The sequence below is a fragment of the Cyprinodon variegatus genome, unplaced genomic scaffold, assembly GCF_000732505.1.
Source record: "Cyprinodon variegatus isolate N-32 unplaced genomic scaffold, C_variegatus-1.0 Scaffold186, whole genome shotgun sequence".
NCBI classification, from domain to species: Eukaryota; Metazoa; Chordata; class Actinopteri; order Cyprinodontiformes; family Cyprinodontidae; genus Cyprinodon; species Cyprinodon variegatus.
The window spans coordinates 874,430-892,676 of record NW_015150639.1 but is presented as its reverse complement, the minus strand read 5'-3'; the positions used below and the strand labels follow the sequence as shown (position 1 = coordinate 892,676).

General features: G+C 39.2%; 1 protein-coding gene across 1 annotated transcript; it reads left to right on the top strand.

Moving 5' to 3' along the window:
* The first annotated feature begins 300 nt into the window (after positions 1-300).
* Positions 301-16,303, top strand: wdr19 (WD repeat domain 19). Its single transcript, XM_015379122.1, has 36 exons — positions 301-424; positions 2,075-2,166; positions 2,256-2,321; positions 2,424-2,549; positions 2,661-2,779; positions 2,877-2,992; positions 3,126-3,206; positions 3,726-3,838; positions 3,934-4,107; positions 4,182-4,252; positions 4,335-4,507; positions 4,593-4,692; positions 4,773-4,879; positions 4,961-5,077; positions 6,543-6,698; positions 7,662-7,809; positions 7,893-8,106; positions 8,178-8,337; positions 8,420-8,530; positions 8,636-8,745; positions 8,830-8,887; positions 9,732-9,878; positions 10,255-10,337; positions 10,413-10,496; positions 10,581-10,727; positions 11,025-11,149; positions 11,244-11,353; positions 11,443-11,511; positions 11,595-11,672; positions 12,846-12,942; positions 13,050-13,174; positions 13,307-13,388; positions 13,545-13,695; positions 13,806-13,929; positions 14,011-14,087; positions 15,947-16,303. The coding sequence occupies exons 1-36, from the start codon at positions 419-421 to the stop codon at positions 16,059-16,061; spliced, it is 4,032 nt and encodes a 1,343-aa protein (XP_015234608.1). The 5' UTR covers positions 301-418; the 3' UTR covers positions 16,062-16,303.
* Positions 16,304-18,247: the final 1,944 nt, after the last annotated feature.

The window sequence follows — 18,247 nt, the reverse complement described above, 5'->3', positions numbered from 1 at the left end:
TTTTGTCATATAATATTAAAAAAAGTTTGACTAAAGTTTCTGCAAAAATGATAATGAGATAAAATTATTTTTAATTGCTACGGAAAAATGCAATATCTGACTGATCATCATCAATATTTGATACAGCATCTTGAAGTGACTCGTTTATTTGAAAGCATTATGAGATTTTGTTTTTTTTTTTCTTGTCTCAGTTCACACTCTCTACCGGTAAGTGGCGGTAATACGCTCCTAGCCAACCGCCAATAAATACTGCATGAGGGATCAGTAGAAGAAGAACGCGGACGTATTTGATTGGGTAGTCGCTGTTGCTATGACATCGCTTTAAGAGACGCCTCAGAGTGAAGCATTGTGGCCAACATACAGCGAATTTATGAATATGATGGTATAAAGAAGACTAAAGCGAACGAATTTCATCAACATGAAGGTCGGTACTGGAAAATAAGCCTTTTTCTTGTGTGTGTGTTTATTTATTTATTTATTTATTTTGTTTCGTGTTGTGTTAAAAACAGTAGCTAGCTACTCAGGCAGCTTCAAGCTATTTTGTTAGCTCAAGGAACCGTTTATTTCCGTTAAAAGTTAAAAAAACAATCCTCTGAACCACTCGATTGTTTTTAAAAACTTTAACGGAATGATTACGACCTGGATGACTGAGAATCTTCACCAGCAAGGAACCGTTTCGTTTCTGCTCAAAAAAGGCTTATAAGGCTGAGATGACCTGCATATTCTCAGACTGAAGAAGTTTCTCCATCCATCCATCCATCCATCCATCCATCCATCCATCCATCCATCCATCCATCCATCCACCCATCCATCCATCCATCCCCTTATTGTTGTTGGTCACTGAAAAATTAGCTGTTTTTGCTCTATAGATTAAATGTAGCAAAACTGAAAACGATCTTATCATTTTCTGTCTTTAAACACATTAACCAGCACAATGTATTTTCATGCATTTTAAATTTGAGGAATATTTGACCTCAGCTGAACTGCATAGCAGATTCTTTCTTTTGAGGATTTATAATTAACAGAAAATATATATATAGGGATTGATTTGAATATCGTTCCTCTGTAGGGTGGCTAGACTAATCTTTAGAGATAAGATGAACAGTTCAGTTATCTGGGGCTCAGAGTAGGGCCACTGCTGTCAGCATCAAAATGAATCATTCGAGCTGATTAGTAGATTCAATTCAGTTTATTTATTTATATAGCGCCAATTCACAAAACATGTCATCTCAAGGCACTTTGCAGTTCACCAGATCATACAGTCAAATTGATTCAAAGTTTCTATCTAAGGAAAACCAGTTGATTGCATCGACTCATTGACTCTGATGCAAACCGTCACACTAAGCATGCTTGTAGCGATAGTGGAGATGAAAAACTCCCTTTTAACAAGAAGATACCTCCAGCAGAACCAGGCTCAGTGTGAGCGGCCATCTGCTGAGGCTGACTGGGGTTCAAGGAGACAGAAGCAGAGATACAAAAAGCGACTGTAAAAGGTGTCCCCGTCCAGGAAACACACAGCCAGGCAGACCAGCTCTAAGCCAGATCTGATCAGGACCCCTGGGAATCTGCCTTTGGAGAATTTTCCAAGCAGGTCCCACTGAAAGGAGACCTTAGTGAAGACCCTGAACTCATTGGAGGGACTATATTAACATTGATTAACAATAGGACATCACCATGGTAGAGTGGACATATGGGATCAGATCCCACCTGGATCTGTTACCCTCGCAACCCGATCTCGAATATGCAGAGAATTTTGAATGGATGATTTCTGCCATGATAAGTCCGTTTGATTGTTCTCCAACAAAAAAGAGATCTTTCTCCACCATAAGGTCTTCAAAAACTTGGACATACATACTGGCTGAATGCTTTACTTCACAAAACGACTGAATTCCTAAAGTAATTTCCTTCTGGGATTATTAAAGTATGTCTGATTCTGATAACTATAAATGCTCATTAAAGTGCATATACATACAGACAAGTTTTTCTTCATTTTACAGTAATTGTAGATTTGTAGAGGTCAATATTCAGGTGTTTATGAAATGATTCTAAAAGGAGAAAATCTTTGCATCCACAGAGTGTTTTCGTTCTTGCTGACCGTGCTTGGGCAGGTTCTTGTGTTCTTTACAAATGGCAGAAAAGTCTTGGTAATTACATTGCTGTTGCTGGGTGAGTAAAATTACCTGTGATGATCCACTTCCTCTAACACAGCATCAGAACAAAAATAAATCAGATTTTGTTTTTTATTAATGATATAGACAGGACACCTCCGTGAAAATATTTGATCGACATGGACAGAAGTGGACTGAACTCAACCTTCCTGGGTAAGTTTAAAAAACATTACAGGCCCCATTGTAATCTCATTTACCTTTTTAAACATTTGTTCAGTTTTTAACTTCCTCTGTTTCTGTTTTGCTCGCCGGTAGGCGCTGCGTGGGCATGGACTGGGATAAGGATGGGGACATTTTGGCAGTGATTGCTGCAAAGTCCAGCTCCATCTTCCTCTGGGATGCCAGCGTCAATAGAACATCACAGATAGACAGCGGCATGAGGTGTGACATAGAGTGGGAAGAACCCTAATTCTAAATTCATTTAAAATTGAAAGTCTATCTTAATCTAATGGAGGGGGGGTTTGTCTTTTTTTTTTGTCTTGTATGATTTAGCAAAGATCATATGAGTTTCATCCTGTGGTCAAAAACTAGCCCCCTGTTGGCTGTAGGGACGGCAAAAGGAAATCTGCTCATCTATAATCAACAGACTTCACGCAAGATACCCATAATAGGTAAAATTTACACACCACAACACTTCTATATTTTGCTCATCATTTAATCACCCTTTTGGCTGTTTCTGCTTATCTTTTTCTCTGCTTGCTGCTGAAGGTAAACACACCAAGAGAATCACCTGTGGGTGCTGGAGTTCTCAGAACCTGCTGGCTCTGGGAAGTGAAGACAACACTCTAACCATCAGCAATCACGAGGGAGACACGATCAGACAGGTAGTCAGGCTGACAGTCTGGTGTCTTATTATTACTGCTAAGGGACAACACAGAGGTTTTATGAAGGCAGTCTGCTATTATTTAAGGTTGAAGAGATAAAAGCATCTTGGTGATCTTCCTGATCTTTTGACAGGCTTCGCTTCGGGGTGAGCCTGGTGAAATATTTTTCTCTGTGATGAAAATGGATGAAAGGTCCTCACAGGGGGAGAGTACTGTAAGTTATTTTCTGCATCTTCACTTTCTTACTTCTTTCCCTAATTCACACTTATTTAAGTTTCTTTTTATTAAACTTTTTCTGGTTCAGGTGGAAAGGGAAATTAATCTTTTCTTCAGTTTGTATGTTTTTTTTTTACAGCTTGGTTAATCTTTCTCATGGCCCTTATGGTGCAGATTTGTCTTTTTCTTAGGGAGCTCTGATGCTTTTCATTAAAAAAAATTGGTTGGGTTTTTCAGAATATTTCTTTAATTTAAGTCTAATATAAAAACAAAGCAGTTCTCAGTCAGGTGAAAGATAAATATTCAAAGTAAGAAAGATTTAAAATCTGTCCTTCCAAAGCTTTTGATCACAATTGAATAAACCTAGAATATTCAGTCTCAACCCTGCCCTAGTAAAGATGTGTTTCAACCCTGCCCTAAATATTTTATTTTGATTACACAATCTCATCCTCAAAACTTTCAGTACTTTGTTGCATCCTTAATATTGTTTAATCTTTTATAAACATTGTGCTCTTAGGTAAGTATGTCTGTGGACAAGAAGATACTGACGCTTTTTAATCTCAATGACCCCCAAAACCCAATCGAGCTGGCCTTTGAGCGTCACTACGGAAACCTTGTGTCCCATCGCTGGTACTGTTCTCCATTCACCCTCTTCTTAGCTTTGGTTAAACCTCAAGGAAAAGGTTTCGATGCTAAAATTCACTATTTGATGTTTGACTGTGCAGGTTTGGTGATGGATACATACTGATAGGCTTTTCCCACGGATACTTCCTGGTTATTTCCACACACATCAATGAGATCAGATCTGAGCTCTATCAGGCCCGAAACCATAAAGATAGTCTATACAGCGTGGCCGTTTCAGCTTCACTAAACAAAGCTGCTTCCTGTGGGGACAACTGGTAGGATTACATTTTATACCTACCCATATTGATGAATAAATTAACAGAGAAATGAAATAGTTCTTCCTTTGCAGCATAAAGATACATGAGCTGTCTGACTTGAAAGATATCAGCAGTGTTGTTCAGTTGGATGATGAAACCAAAGGTGACCCAGCTGTTTTTTTCCATCTTTGCAATCTTTGAAGAAGCTGTTGAACACATGACCAGATGTCCTTCATTTTCTGCAGGTCTGGATCAGCTGAGCTGGACTGATGATGGCCAGCTTCTGGCACTTTCCACACAGAGAGGGACGATTCACGTCTTCTTGACCAAGCTTCCAATGTTGGGGGACCGTTTTGGTACCCGGCTGGCCTACCTCACTTCCCTACTGGAAGTCACTGTCTCCAACCAGGCGGAGGGGGTGAGAACACATTCATCCACTCAAACATCTTTCATGTAAAACGGAAAGCTCCCAACACTCTTCCTATTCCTAAACTGGGTTACAGGAGAATCCCGTGGCCATTCAGGTGGAGGTAGAGCCTACATTCATTGCTGTAGGGCCGTACCATGTGGCTGTGGGCATGAACAACAGAGCCTGGTTTTACGGTAAAATCCGATCATAACACTTTCTCACTCTAAATTTTTTGCTTTAAACCTGCCTTAATTTCTTTTTTTTTATTACTTAGGTTTGCCAAAGATAAAGGACATTGAATATCTGGGGACCATAGCCAGTATGTGCCTTAACGCTGACTACGCCGCAGCTCTGTTTGAAGGCAAAGTGCAACTGCACATGGTGAGGCTTCTCCTATTTGAACTGTGGTTCTAATATCACTCAGCAAAGCTGCAGCATCAGCAAGTCCCATGTCTGTTTTAGATTGAAGGCAGAGATGCAGAGGACAGGCAGCAGATGAAGCTCTTCCCAGATGATAACAAGAAAGGCCGGATCCTTTGCCACGCCCTTACTCCGGACTTTCTTTATTATGGCACTGATGTAAGGATCACCTGCTTCTTACCCTAGTTTACTAAGCCTATCAAAAAGGCTGTAATTGCTGCTATAAAAGTTATTCAAATCTCTTTATGAGGACATGCCACCATGGTTTTAGTTTTGCATTTTCTTTCACTAAAATCCCAAACGTATTGTATTGCAATGTATTTTACTGATACTTTTATGCAAAAGACCAGCACAAAGAAGTACATATTTGGAAATCAGAATATAAAAATGTTGAGCTTTTTTTTTGGTATATTTCTAGTAGCCTTTTATATCTAGAGATTGAATTTTTGTCCAATACTGCATTCCTTTTTGATGATTTTGCATGAAAGATGATCATCTGTGGACAGTCGTTTTCATAGGATGAAATTGCCTCATTGACTATATATATTTTTTCATCCCAGGAGAAAACTTTCCAGCTGACTGTTTTACTTTTTTTGTGCATCTTGCATGACTTGTTGCAAACCTCAAACAGATGTTTTACATGACTGTCTGCACACACCTTTAAAGGGCAGAAGAGTTCAAAGCAAAACAAACAGTTTTCGAGCCAAATGAATCTCCATCCTTAGCTATGGATCCCTGCACATCCTTAGAGTTATTATACTGGTCATTATGACTTATTTGATTGATGCTCTTCCTTTCCAACCTGTAAGGATCTGAGCAGCGGAGCCATACTTTTTTGTTTTCATATAATTGATTAAACAGTGCTTAGTGAGATGTTAAAGGCTTGGAAGATTCTTTTAAAATCTTATCCTGCTTAAAACGCCTCCACATAATTATTTCTGACCTTTTCTCTTTTCCTCTGTGCTTATGTTTCAATTTGTTAACAAATTTTCTTTAAAAATACTGTTTAAAATCTGATGCCCCTGAACACATAGATCCCTGGTGGACTTCATAACACCAGTAACCCTGCATCACCCCATTACCCTTCTGTGAAACATGTGAAAAACCAAAGTGGATTTGAAGATGGGTTAACTTCAGAAGACTTGATCTGAGTTAGAGGTTTGCCTTCTTGCAGGACCATACATTGTGCATCAAAGCATGTTCATGCATTATGACATCCCAGTCTGATTTTATACCAATAAGATATACACACTGATGTTCATAGATGCTAATCATCCAATCTAACTTGGCTTTAATCAGAAGAGAAATAGCTCTAACACAATGGTTTAGATCAACAAAAATAGTCATAGTTTAGAGCTACATATCCAACATTTTCAGCAATTATCAAATGAAATGCTTAGTAGAAACAAGCATCACTGTCCTTTCACTTAATGATTATATGCTTCTTTGTTTTGGTCCATCACATAAAAGCGCATTAAAATATGCTTAAGCTTGTTACTGTAATGTGACAAAATCTAAAAATGTTCAAGGTATAAATATAGCCCCATAATGCACTGGATGAAGGATTTAGTTTTATATATACATATGCATCTACATGTAGTCATGCTTACCTGTTTTTCCTCAGCTGGGTAATGTGGAGTGTGTTCTGCTGGAGGAGATGGAGACTCTGAAATGCTACAGCCATTCAGTCGGTGTAAGGAAGGTGTTCCCTGACCCAAACGGGACGTGGTTGGTGTTCATCGATGACAAGAATGGAGGCTTCTTGTTCTCCTCTGCAAATGTAAGTATGTTATACTGTCTCACACTTTTCCGAATTGAATATGTAGTTGCACAGTTTCAGCCATATGCCACTCTGTCATAGATAATTAATATTTAGTCATGAAATCTTTTACAGAAAATTATTATTATTAAAACAAACTTCAGGGTTATTACGTTCTCCTTTTTTTGGTATGTGTTATTTACAGATTATTATTTGGTTTGAAAACAACAACAGATCCAAAATTAGTTAAATGAAATGTCTAAAAATTGATTGTGGTGTTTTGAGTTTTGTAAAAGGATAAAAATCATAGAACAAACTACAAAAACAGATTAAAGTACCAATCAGGTTCTAGATCTGGGTGTAATGATGGACTCAGGCATAAAAACCGTATCAAAGGTGGCCTTCTATCAGCTAAAGAGGTTTTCTAAGATTAAATGACTAATGTTTTAGCAGGATTAAAAAAAAAACAAATCAATTCATTTATTTTGAGTCCAACTGATTATACTGTTTACATCCTCACTAAATCTAAGAAAGTGAAGCACATCACCCCAGTGCTAGAATCTCTACACTGGCTCCACATCTCTCAGAGGATAGACTTTAAAATACTTCTGTTCATCTAACAGTATAATGCTTATAACCAAACTACATTACAGACTTGCTGTAAGTGGAACTACCCTTTTGGTGAACCAAATGCAAACATTAAGAATCAGCTTTTAGTGCAGCGCCACTATTCTGGGACAAATTCCCAGAAAACTGTAATAGTGCTAAATCTCTTAAATCAAGGTTAAAACACTTTTGTTTAGTTTCCATTTAAACTGTTAACTAATACATAATTAATTTGTTGTTCAACTTTTCTTTAGCTTTTATTTTGCCAATGCAATCTCTTCTTCTGTTATTTTTTTATTTTCCCATGTTACTTTAAATTGTCTCGTTATTGACATGAGTTACACAAATCAATGCACTGCCTTCATGTATCCTTTCCAGACAGCTGTATCCTGCTTCGAGCTCCCTGACTTTTCCCCCACCATCACAGGGGTGCTGTGGGACAACTGGCATGCAGACAGAGGTGTATTTGTTGCTTTTGATGACGACAAGGTCTATACCTACACCTTGCATAAAATGACTATATATGGTAAGTAGATGTCCACATCCTGATCACACAGGTGAGCAGAAATGATCAGATGTTTTTGTAACTTCCCTATTATTTGTGCTCAGGTCCCCAGGTGGTGTTAGTGGATACCACCGCTTTGCTCTACTCTCAAAGACCTCTTCTCTTGTACAACGGCAAGCTGACCTGTCAGACGACAAGCGGGAAGACAAGCGAAGTAGTCCTGAGCACACACTCATTTCTCAAAAGCGCACACGATACACCGAAAACCTCCCCTTCAGAGTTTAGTAATCAGCTCGCTCAAGCTCTCAAAGTCAAAAGGTCAGTCAGTCTGTCGATGGAGCAGATCTCCTGCTTTTCAGAATAACAGAATAACTGAGGTTTGCTTCCAGGTTCCACGAGGCTTGGAGTTTATGCGAGTCTGGAGGCAGTGAAGCCGACTGGGCGGAGTTAGGCAAAACCTGTTTGATCCACATGGAAGTGGAGCTGGCCATTCACATCTACCGTATGAGTGGCAACGTGGGCATGGTCATGTCATTACAGAGCATACAGGTTATTAGTCTGACACACTCCTCATATCAGATGATTCCTCTCTCAGACCTAACAGAACTCTTATAAATTTGACTCTTTTTAGGGCATAGAAGAAAGAAATTTACTAGCAGGGTATTTGGCCATGTTCTTGGATGAATATAACCTGGCCCAGGACCTTTTTCTCTCTTCAAGCCGACCAGCAGCTGCTCTGGAGGTGTGTTTTCAGTAATGTCTAAGACTGTAGTAAAAAAAAATCTGTGCAATAGATGTGTGATAGAAAGAGTAAAGAAGACCTAATGATTTAGGGTTTGTGTCTAAGATGAGAAGAGACCTGCTGCACTGGGACAGTGCTCTTATGTTGGCCAATAGGCTTGCAGAAGACCAGATCCCCTTCATATCCAAAGAATACGCAATCCATCTGGAGTTCATGTGGGTGCAGACACACACATATACACACACACTGTGTGCACCATTTAGAGTTCTGTCCTAACTGTTTTTTATCTGTCTTTCCAGAGGAAATTATATTAATGCTTTGACACACTATGAAAAAGGAGTGACAAACAATAAGGAAGTAAGTTAAATCACAAATTTTGGCCGTTAAGGCTAATATATTACTAAAGGAGTGAGAATATTAAATTTAATTATTCTTTTTCGAATAAAATCAGGGTAAACTGTATTATTGTAATTTTGCTTTTTAAGAATGTTTTCTATACTGTGAGGAAAAGAGGGATGTAGAGAGTTCTAGTGCTATCTTTCATTTTTTCAGCTTCAAAAGGATCCTAACTTAGTTTTACATTAAAATGATGGCATAATGAATTCAAAAGTTAATCAATTAACAGAAATCTTTTTTTTTCTCCACAATGTGGTAAACAAGAGCATCAAAAACCATTTAATTTGTGGAAATTTGGACACAAAATGACAAATTCTACAACATGACTGATTGTTAAAGCAACCCTGTGTAACTTTTAACTCCACTATTAGCTTAAATTCAGATATATTACCTGATCAGACATATTTTTTTTGGTTCTGTGGTGTAGGATTTAATCTAGAGGGGTGAATTTGGATTCTTTTTTTAACAAGTAACTTAATGACTTTGCAGTCTGCTGGTCCAAATTTGTCTGTTTTTAGATTAAACATAAGACAAAGGGAGACTGTTTGATTTTGACAGTGCAGCACTGTTAGTTACTTTTAAGGTGCACTAGGCCTGGAAGTTACATGTCTAGCGCCCCTGATGGCAAAAAAGTTGCACAGTGTTGCTTGAAGCAGATTATATTACAAAGCAGATTTCCTGCACAAAGTTTAATGGCAGGGCCAATATACAGGAAATGATTATGTTAATAAAAGCTTATCCAGGTCTGAGACATGGGTTGAGACAAACAACTGTTCATTGCTCTGTTCTCCCTTTCCCGATCCAGTTCCAGGAGCATGATGAGGCATGCCAGGCTGGCATAGCCAGGATGTCCATCAGGACGGGTGACATACGAAGAGGAACAGCTCTGGCGATTCAGCACCCAAACAGGGTCCTTAAGAAGGAATGTGGAGCAATACTGGAGAGCATGAAGGTGGAAACATGTTAATCCCAAAGGCTAGATAAAAATGAAAATTTAAATTGATGAGCTGATTTGCTTTTGTGAATTGAAAGATTTTTTATTACATAACTGCGCATGAACAAAAGTGTCAAAATATGGAGGAAACTGCCTTTTAAAGATTCTAAACTGATTAGTGTTGGGGTTTTTTGTTAATAACTTGTTCCCTCATAAGACATTTCCTCGGGGATCTTGTTTTAATCCTCGTGTGTTTCTGATAAATGGTTTTCCATGCAATGAAATTTGTTTCCTCTTATTGTTATTCATAAACTCCTTACTCACTAAACACATTTTTAAGGCTGTCTTAGGTCTATACCTAACTATGCCGTTTTTGTTTTTAATGCCATTGCAGCAATTCTCTGAAGCTGCTCAGCTGTATGAAAAGGGGCTGTATTATGATAAGGCTGCGTCGGTGTACATTCGCTGCAAGAACTGGTGAGCTAAACCTCCAGGCCTCAGCATTGTTTTGTCTTCTCACTTTAATTTAACCTTTTCCTTCTCTGTCGTCAGGGCGAAGGTGGGAGAGCTGCTCCCAAATGTCTCCTCTCCAAAGATCCATTTCCAGTACGCCAAGGCCAAGGAGGCGGACGGCAAGTGGGTTCTTGGTTTCTATAACTTACTCTTTGGATTATCCTGAGATTAAAAATAATCTGATGCAATAAGTATTCTGTGCATCAGATATAAAGAGGCAGCTCAGGCCTATGAGAATGGAAAGGACTGGGATAACATGATCCGTGTGCTGCTGGACCACCTTAACAATCCAGAGGATGCAGTTCGTGTTGTCAGGGAGACTCAGAGCATCGACGGAGCAAAAATGGTTGCCAGGTAGGACTGATAAATGTATGAATGCACAAGCAAGTCCTGTTCCCCGATTTATTGAATAATATCTTTGTATGTCCTTCATCATGGCTTTCTTTTAATGAATCTGAGGGGATGTGGCAGCGTTTTAACAATAAATGTTCTATAGCAGCAGCATCTTCAGAGAAGAAGCTAAACATTAGTACCTCTATTACTGCTGCCTGAACTTTACCTCCATATCCCCTCATGTTTTTGTTTAACTTATCTCCTAAACTAAGTGTTGAATTTCATAATTACCTTTTTGTCACGTTTGTTGGGTCGTAGGTTCTTCCTGCGCCTGAAGGACTATCGGTCAGCCATCCACTTCCTGGTTCTGTCTAATTGTAATGACGAAGCTTTCCAGCTGGCTCAGCAGCACGGACAGATGGAGGTCTATGCAGACATCATTGGTCAGTTACTCTGGAAACCATCCAAGCTTTCCTGTAGTTTGCTTCCCTGCTGTTTGCGGTCGTGTTTTATTTCAATTAAGTCTTACATTATCAGGTTGTGAAGCAACACAAGAGGACTATCAGAGCATTGCTCTGTACTTTGAGGAAGAAAGAAAGCACTTTCTGGCTGGCCAGTTTTTTTACAAATGTGGGCAGTACAGCAAAGTAAGAAGGCTTTGATTTGTTTGTTCACCGATTGGTCACTTTATAACCTGTAACCTTCATACAGGCTCACATTGTTGTTCTTTTCTCAGGCTTTAAATCATTTCTTAAAGTGTCCCAAAACCGAAGACAACCAGCCAATTGAGCTGGCCATCAGGACGGTGAGAGCCACTCGTTCCAAATAATTTTATGTGTGTTTGAAAAGCAAAATGGACGTCCCTCTGAGAGTTTGTTTCTAAATCAGGTGGGAGAAGCCAAGGACAACACTTTGACCAAACAGCTGATTGAGTATCTCCTAGGAGCAAGTGACGGGATGGCCATGGTAATTAATACTGGCCTGGAATGTGTGATTGAATGGGTGTTATTATGTACGGTAATATACAAGAACCTATTTGTTTTCATTCATGTTGTTTTCTCTGATGCTTGAGAAGTCAAAGTTTCTCCTACATGTTTGGGAAAGCAGAGCAGCTATCTGTGTTCATTTTCTCAGTAGGTGTCTTTGTAATGTTCTAAATGCAGCTCTTATTTTCTCTTTTTGTGAACGCTTTTTGTGTCACTACTTCCATTTTTCTGTCTTGCTGCTTTTCGTTGTTTTTTTTTTTATTCTACACAGATGTGTGATTTTACATCCTAAATGTTTCCAATGTCCCTGCTCACTGGCAAATAACTAGTTGTCTTTAAAAATCTGAAGATTAGATGAAACACTTCTAAGAATATATCAACAATATATATATATTTTTTAAAGTATAACCACATTTTCACAATTGTTTGACCACAGTATACTTTCTCAGTCAGTATTGCTAACCTTTTACTGATTGCTAAGTAGCAGACTAATTAGACCCATTCATTCAGGGGGTTTTAGATTTTCCTCCTTATTTAAACTTGATGGCTTTGTTTAGACATTTTTGGGATCCCTTAACATGTTTTTTCACAATACTTTGTGAGAACTTGGGCCCAGCAGTATTGCTCTGACTCTGGATTAAAGCCCACCTTCCTCATGTTCTCGTTGACCTGTTCGGCTCGTCTATCCACACATTCTTTCTTTTGACCGTTGTTATTTTTCAAGCTGCTTTCTTATCTATCCTTTCCTAATAATGGCATTCATTTTGTGAAGTTTAATGGTCCTTCCTTTAGTGAAAAATTCACAAAACATAATCCTGCCCAGAAGGGTTATTCTTAGGCTTGCTACTTTCTTCTCCAAATAACTAAAGTGTTAAGGGCCCAAAACCTTATTGTATTTAGTCACACAACAAGGCATGTATGCATAAAATGTATGTTTATGTTCCCAATTCCATCTGCAATAATAATGCATTTTAGTGGCCTTTAAGCCAGTTTCTTTCACAGGTAATGAGACTCTTTGGTCAGCTTTAGCAATAATCTTTAAGAGTTTTCTGTTTTGCTTATGTTATTTGGTTGATATGCAAATTTTACAAAAAAATTCCTTCAGAGCACAATTTATTAATAAGCCTCATCAGAATTTGTCACCTCTTCCCAGGAGGCAAAGTACCTTTTCCGCCTCTACATGGCCTTGCAGCGATACAGCGAGGCTGCTCACACTGCCATTGTCATCGCCAGAGAGGAGCAGTTCGCAGGTAAACCAGTAAAACAGCCTCTAGCAATATCACAGGGTCCCAATATTCATTGGGGTAAGATTATGTTCATATGGTATGTTTTCTTTTTTTGTTTTCAAAACCCTCAGGGAACTACAGAAACGCCCATGATGTGCTGTTCAGCATGCACAGAGACCTGCAGTCTCAGAAGATTAAGATCTCCACGGACATGGCGACCAATCTGATGATCCTCCACTCGTATCTACTGGTGAAGGTGAAGACCACTGGCGATAGCTGTTCTCATGTTGAAGAACAGAACAGAATATCCATGCTTTGTTCCAGAGTCATTCAGTCTGCTGTTACAGGGGATGTTTACTCCCATCTCCTCTTTCTCTTTTCCCTGCAGATGCACGTAAAGAAAGGGGATCACCTCAAAGGGGCACGGATGCTCATTCGGGTTAGCAACAACATCAGCAAATTTCCTGCACGTGAGTTCATACACACAAACATCTGCTTGGACATCATGGTTTGATTGCTGGACCTTTATAACATTAGCCAGTGTGTGTGTGTGTGTGTGTGTGTGTGTGTGTGTGTGTGTGTGTGTGTGTGTGTGTGTGTGTGTGTGTGTGTATGCATGGGTGTAGATGTCGTCCCCATTCTGACATCAGCAGTTATTGAATGCCAACGCGCCGGTCTGAAGAAGTCGGCCTTTGACTTTGCAACCATGTTGATGAGGCCGGAGTACCGAAACCAGATTGACCTAAAGTACAGGAAGAAGATTGAGGCTTTGGTTCGGTGAGTGATAAGCTGCTGTTAGAAATGTCTTTACTTTTGCTAGATTTTTCTTCTTTTGTTACTATGGTTTAAACCTATTTATCTTCTATCCTGGTGCTTCCTGCTTACAGCCATCCTAACACCTCCGAGTTAGAGGAGGAAACTAAGCCCTGTCCTTACTGTGGCTTCCAGCTGCCAGAGAATGACCTGATGTGCATCTCCTGCAAGAACAACATCCCCTACTGCATTGCCACGGTACTGAAAATGAAACCGCTCACCTGCATGTTCTTTTAACTAAGACATATCCCCCTATTGTATTTCAATTGTTTAAATCAGGGTCGTCACATGCTGAAAGAAGACTGGTCCATGTGTCCTCACTGTGAATTTCCTGCTCTCTACTCTGAGTTCATTTTGTAAGTAACACATCTGTTAAACCTACCGTATACTTTAGTAATTAGCATTCAGTCTCTGCTGCTAGGAACTGGCTTCAGTATCTCATTTTAGGTGTACCCCCTCTATCAAAGTGTAGTTATGGCTTTTTCGCTGTGCCGCACATTGAGATCACCATCAGCATAGCCTAGAAGCTGCTAGTTACCTAACTTTATCCATTAAATTATATGCCATAAGGAGACTTATCAGATTGTTGTTGTAAAGGAAGATCTTCTAATTTTTATTGCTTATAATGCAGCCATGCTGGTCATAAGTTCACATACACTCTTAATTTAGGATAAAGACAGATTGATTTAAAAAAGAAACTGTTCCTTTTCCAGGTTGAGTGAATCATACTTCTGGTGAAATTGACAAGACTGTGTGCGCAAGTTTAAATTCTTTTAGGATTTTCTCATAAAACAGCATTGACGGTTTGCATACAGGAACCGATATAGAGATATTCACTGACATATTTGTTTAGCAGTCCCTTTGGACTGTAGGGAAAACCCCCCTCTTGCAAGTTGGATGAGTGTCCTTAGGTTCTAAATCTCTGACTCCTCCCATCATTGCTGCCTTAAACTTAGCCTCGTCTCAACATAAAACCTTTCTCCAGAGAACATTTGGCTTGTGTGTGTGTGTAAATCTGCAAATGTCACAAGAGGTTAAAGGTGTAGATCTTGGAGCAGAAGCTTCTGATCTTAGTCTGGGATCAGGGTAAATTTATTTCCCTGTGGGCAGTGACCTGCCTCAGTGCTTTCTGGGTAATTCTGAGACATCTTAAGCTATTTCTATTCATTGGAAGTGACTTTTAACGATCTGAAAACAATTTGCTGCTCAGTGACCCCCCCCCAACACACTTCTAGAAGATTTAAGACGATAATCTTCTAGAAAAGCCGAGACCTGAAACCTGTGAATTCATAAAGCTTGTTTTCTTTCCAATTTCTGATCAGAAAATTTCATTACAGACAAAAAGTGTGCTGCCATTTTCTTCCAGAACTAACTTAATATTAGTGAGGATGAATATGAAAGCTTAGGTAATCTGTAAAAGTATTTATATATACGGTATTTACCTTTTCTATATTTGGTCACACCCTTTTTCAAAAATAAATGTTTTTTTTATTTGAAACTCTACATAGAAGTGAGGCCATGACAATAAAAAAAAAGCAAATGTAGATCAGAAAAACATAGAATAGTGCATTATTATTTATAACTCTTTAAATCTGGGGTCTCGTCGTTTCACTTCAGTATGACCACAGAGTTCTGAACACTCAAGATTTCTTGACTGTGTGCTTTAGTTCATCGCCCCAGTCTGAGATCAGGAGTGTTCTGGAGCAGCTTTTCATCTCTTTACATTGCTGCATTCATTTTTCCCTCTATTCTGACTAAACTGCATCTTAAAAGAATCCCCAAAGCATGATGCTGCCACCACTGTGTCTCACTATAGGGATAGTATTGTCCTGGTGATGAGCAGTGCCTGGTTTTCTTTAAACATGATGCTTCACGGTTGCTGTTTGGAGAAGAATTCTCACCTGTTTGCACATATTTAAAATGTAACATTGGTCATTAGCATGTGTTATAAAGTCTGGAGGGAGAAGATGAATTTAATTATAGAAAACTGTAGATCAGATGTGGAAAAATGGAAAAAAAAATTGTAAATCTTTTCGTGCTGCACTGTTATAATGATATTCATTATCTTTGCATTTTCATTTAAGTTTTAATCCAACATTCATGCTAATGATTACATTTAAACGTCCCATATCCACCATAGATCAGACACTTTACTTTATTCCAATTTTATCTTGAAGAGGCTTTTGATCATCTTTAATGTGGACCTTTGCTGCAGGCTGCTGGAGACGGAGTCTGTGTGTCCCATGTGCTCTGAGAATCTGAGTGCCACACAGGTGAAGAAGATCACCGATTGTTCCAGATACCTGCAAAATCAGGACCTGGATCAATGACCACCAACCCACGGGACCATTTTATAAAGTCTGATATTGGCTGATATTTGTTTTTAAAAAATGATTAAATGTTACTGTTCACATTTGTATTCAACCATTGTGTTCTACACCCTTTAAACTGTACATGTCCTTTTGACAGAGTATTTCTTTAACAAATACACATGCAGGTCATCAGCAGAATATAGGATACTATCTTTATTTACAGTGGCTCTGGGCATAGTGGACTGTCATAGCTGAAATGCCTCCGCCTTGGCCCAGTGTGGCGGTGGACCACAGTGGTTGTCCCAGTTAAAGTAAGGAAAACGGAGAGCACTCCAGCTAGTGAGGGGTTAAACTTCTTGGCCCCTCTAAGAAAGATTCTCCAAGAGATTTTGGAGGCTCCAACCTTGAATTCTGGAGGAGCATCCTTACTTTCATCCTGGCAGACTAAAGTAGAGTAAAAGGGAATATTCTTGAAATAATTGTACTTGCATTAGATGTGAGTAGGTAAGTAAAATAATTGATGAATGGATTTTGCACTTAAAATAAAGTATTGTGTTTTTAGATCAACGTTTGCTATGTAGATCTTTACCTTTATGGACTAAATAGGGTCATAGGCACTTGCTCTGTCTCACTTATGTTCTGTGGATCCAGCACAAAGTCAAGCCTGCTCCCAGTGCAGTTTGGACAGCATCATTTCACTGATCACATTCATTGTGTTCAGGAACAGAACCTCAAGGTGTTGAGGGTTATCCAGCTCTAAGTCTGAGTCCATGTTGCCTGACCAGAGAAGGGTTGTCTTCCTCCTCTTGGATTGGGGTTAATCTCAAGCAGAGGAGTTTAGGATTCTAGTGGTTCAAAAGTGACAGTAGAATGGAAGAGACTTGGAATGACTACAATTAGCCTAGTTTTTCTGGAGATTGCCACTGAGGAAAGTTGTGTCTAATGTTTTCCTCCACAACCCATCATCAGGCCATCATCTATGTGAAGTGATCTCTGATGTCTGGAAACAACGGATAGATAAAGCCTGTTTTAGAAGCTGCCTTTGACTAAAAGCTGCCCAAACATTTAATAAACAAAGCATACAGTGAGAAGCAGAGACATGTTAAAGCTGAACCCCAGGCCACCTTAGAGTCTAGTTTGGCCCCTCCCCTGACGCTTATTCCCATGATGCTGTTCTTGCACTGTCCCCTCTGCTCCATGCCTCAGAGGAGCAGATGCAGCCAGGCTCAGCTAGTCCAGGATCACAGCCTGTCTGCTGCTTAGGATCCTGTAGGAGCAGCAAGCATTAAACACCCCATCTTTCCATGTTTGGTGTTCCCCCTGGATGGCTTCTTAAAAGCTTCCTTTGACAAACCCATAAGGAAAATAGGTTTGTGGCAAACTCAACCAATGGTTGACGTTTTAACAGTTTCTCCCATCCGACCTGTCTACCTCTGCAGCACCTTTATTTCTGACAGCCGTTTGGATTTGAGTCCTTTCTTTTCTGCTAAAATGTAATTAAGCTGTAGTCACTGTTTACTCATATGTTGCCATTTTAGCTTTGAACTAGTAGAGGAATGCATTTTAAGGGGCTTCCGTTCTGACTGTACTGAACTGGTCCACGAGTTCATTACATCTCTACTGGAAACACTTTCTCCCTTATCAAAAATATACTTTTATTCTAACAAAATGTTTAATCATTTGATCCTAGTTTGTGCAAGTTTTGCATTTATTTATCATTAACGGAGCAAAGAAATGGTTGCTGATGAAAGGTAAGATAAACGTTTCTGTCAAAATCAAAGGTGCAGTGCAGCTCCTCCAGAGCTACCTCTTGGCTGCAGCTTGTCTGATAAATTCCTCTCCAATCTCAGTCTGTCAGATTAGCTGGACGATCATGTCTTAGCTAATTTGCAGTGGTGGATCCTCTTTCCATTTTCAGAGGGTTTAACATAAGATTTTCAAAACTTGGGATATCCTTTTAAACTGTAACATTTCTTTAAACCTATCTATTCCTCTCTTCCTGACCTGCCTGTTGTGTTTTGTTTTGTTTTCTGTGTCTCTATGTTGCTATTTGTTCACTAATCTTCTGAAAAGAAACTTATTTCAGACTCCGGCCAAGTATTATTAATCCTAAATATGTGTGAAGACTAGATAATCTGGATTTTCCTTATATGAAATCAGCTGATCCCGCACTCTCTTCTTTGTATCCTTCCGAATAGTTGTTA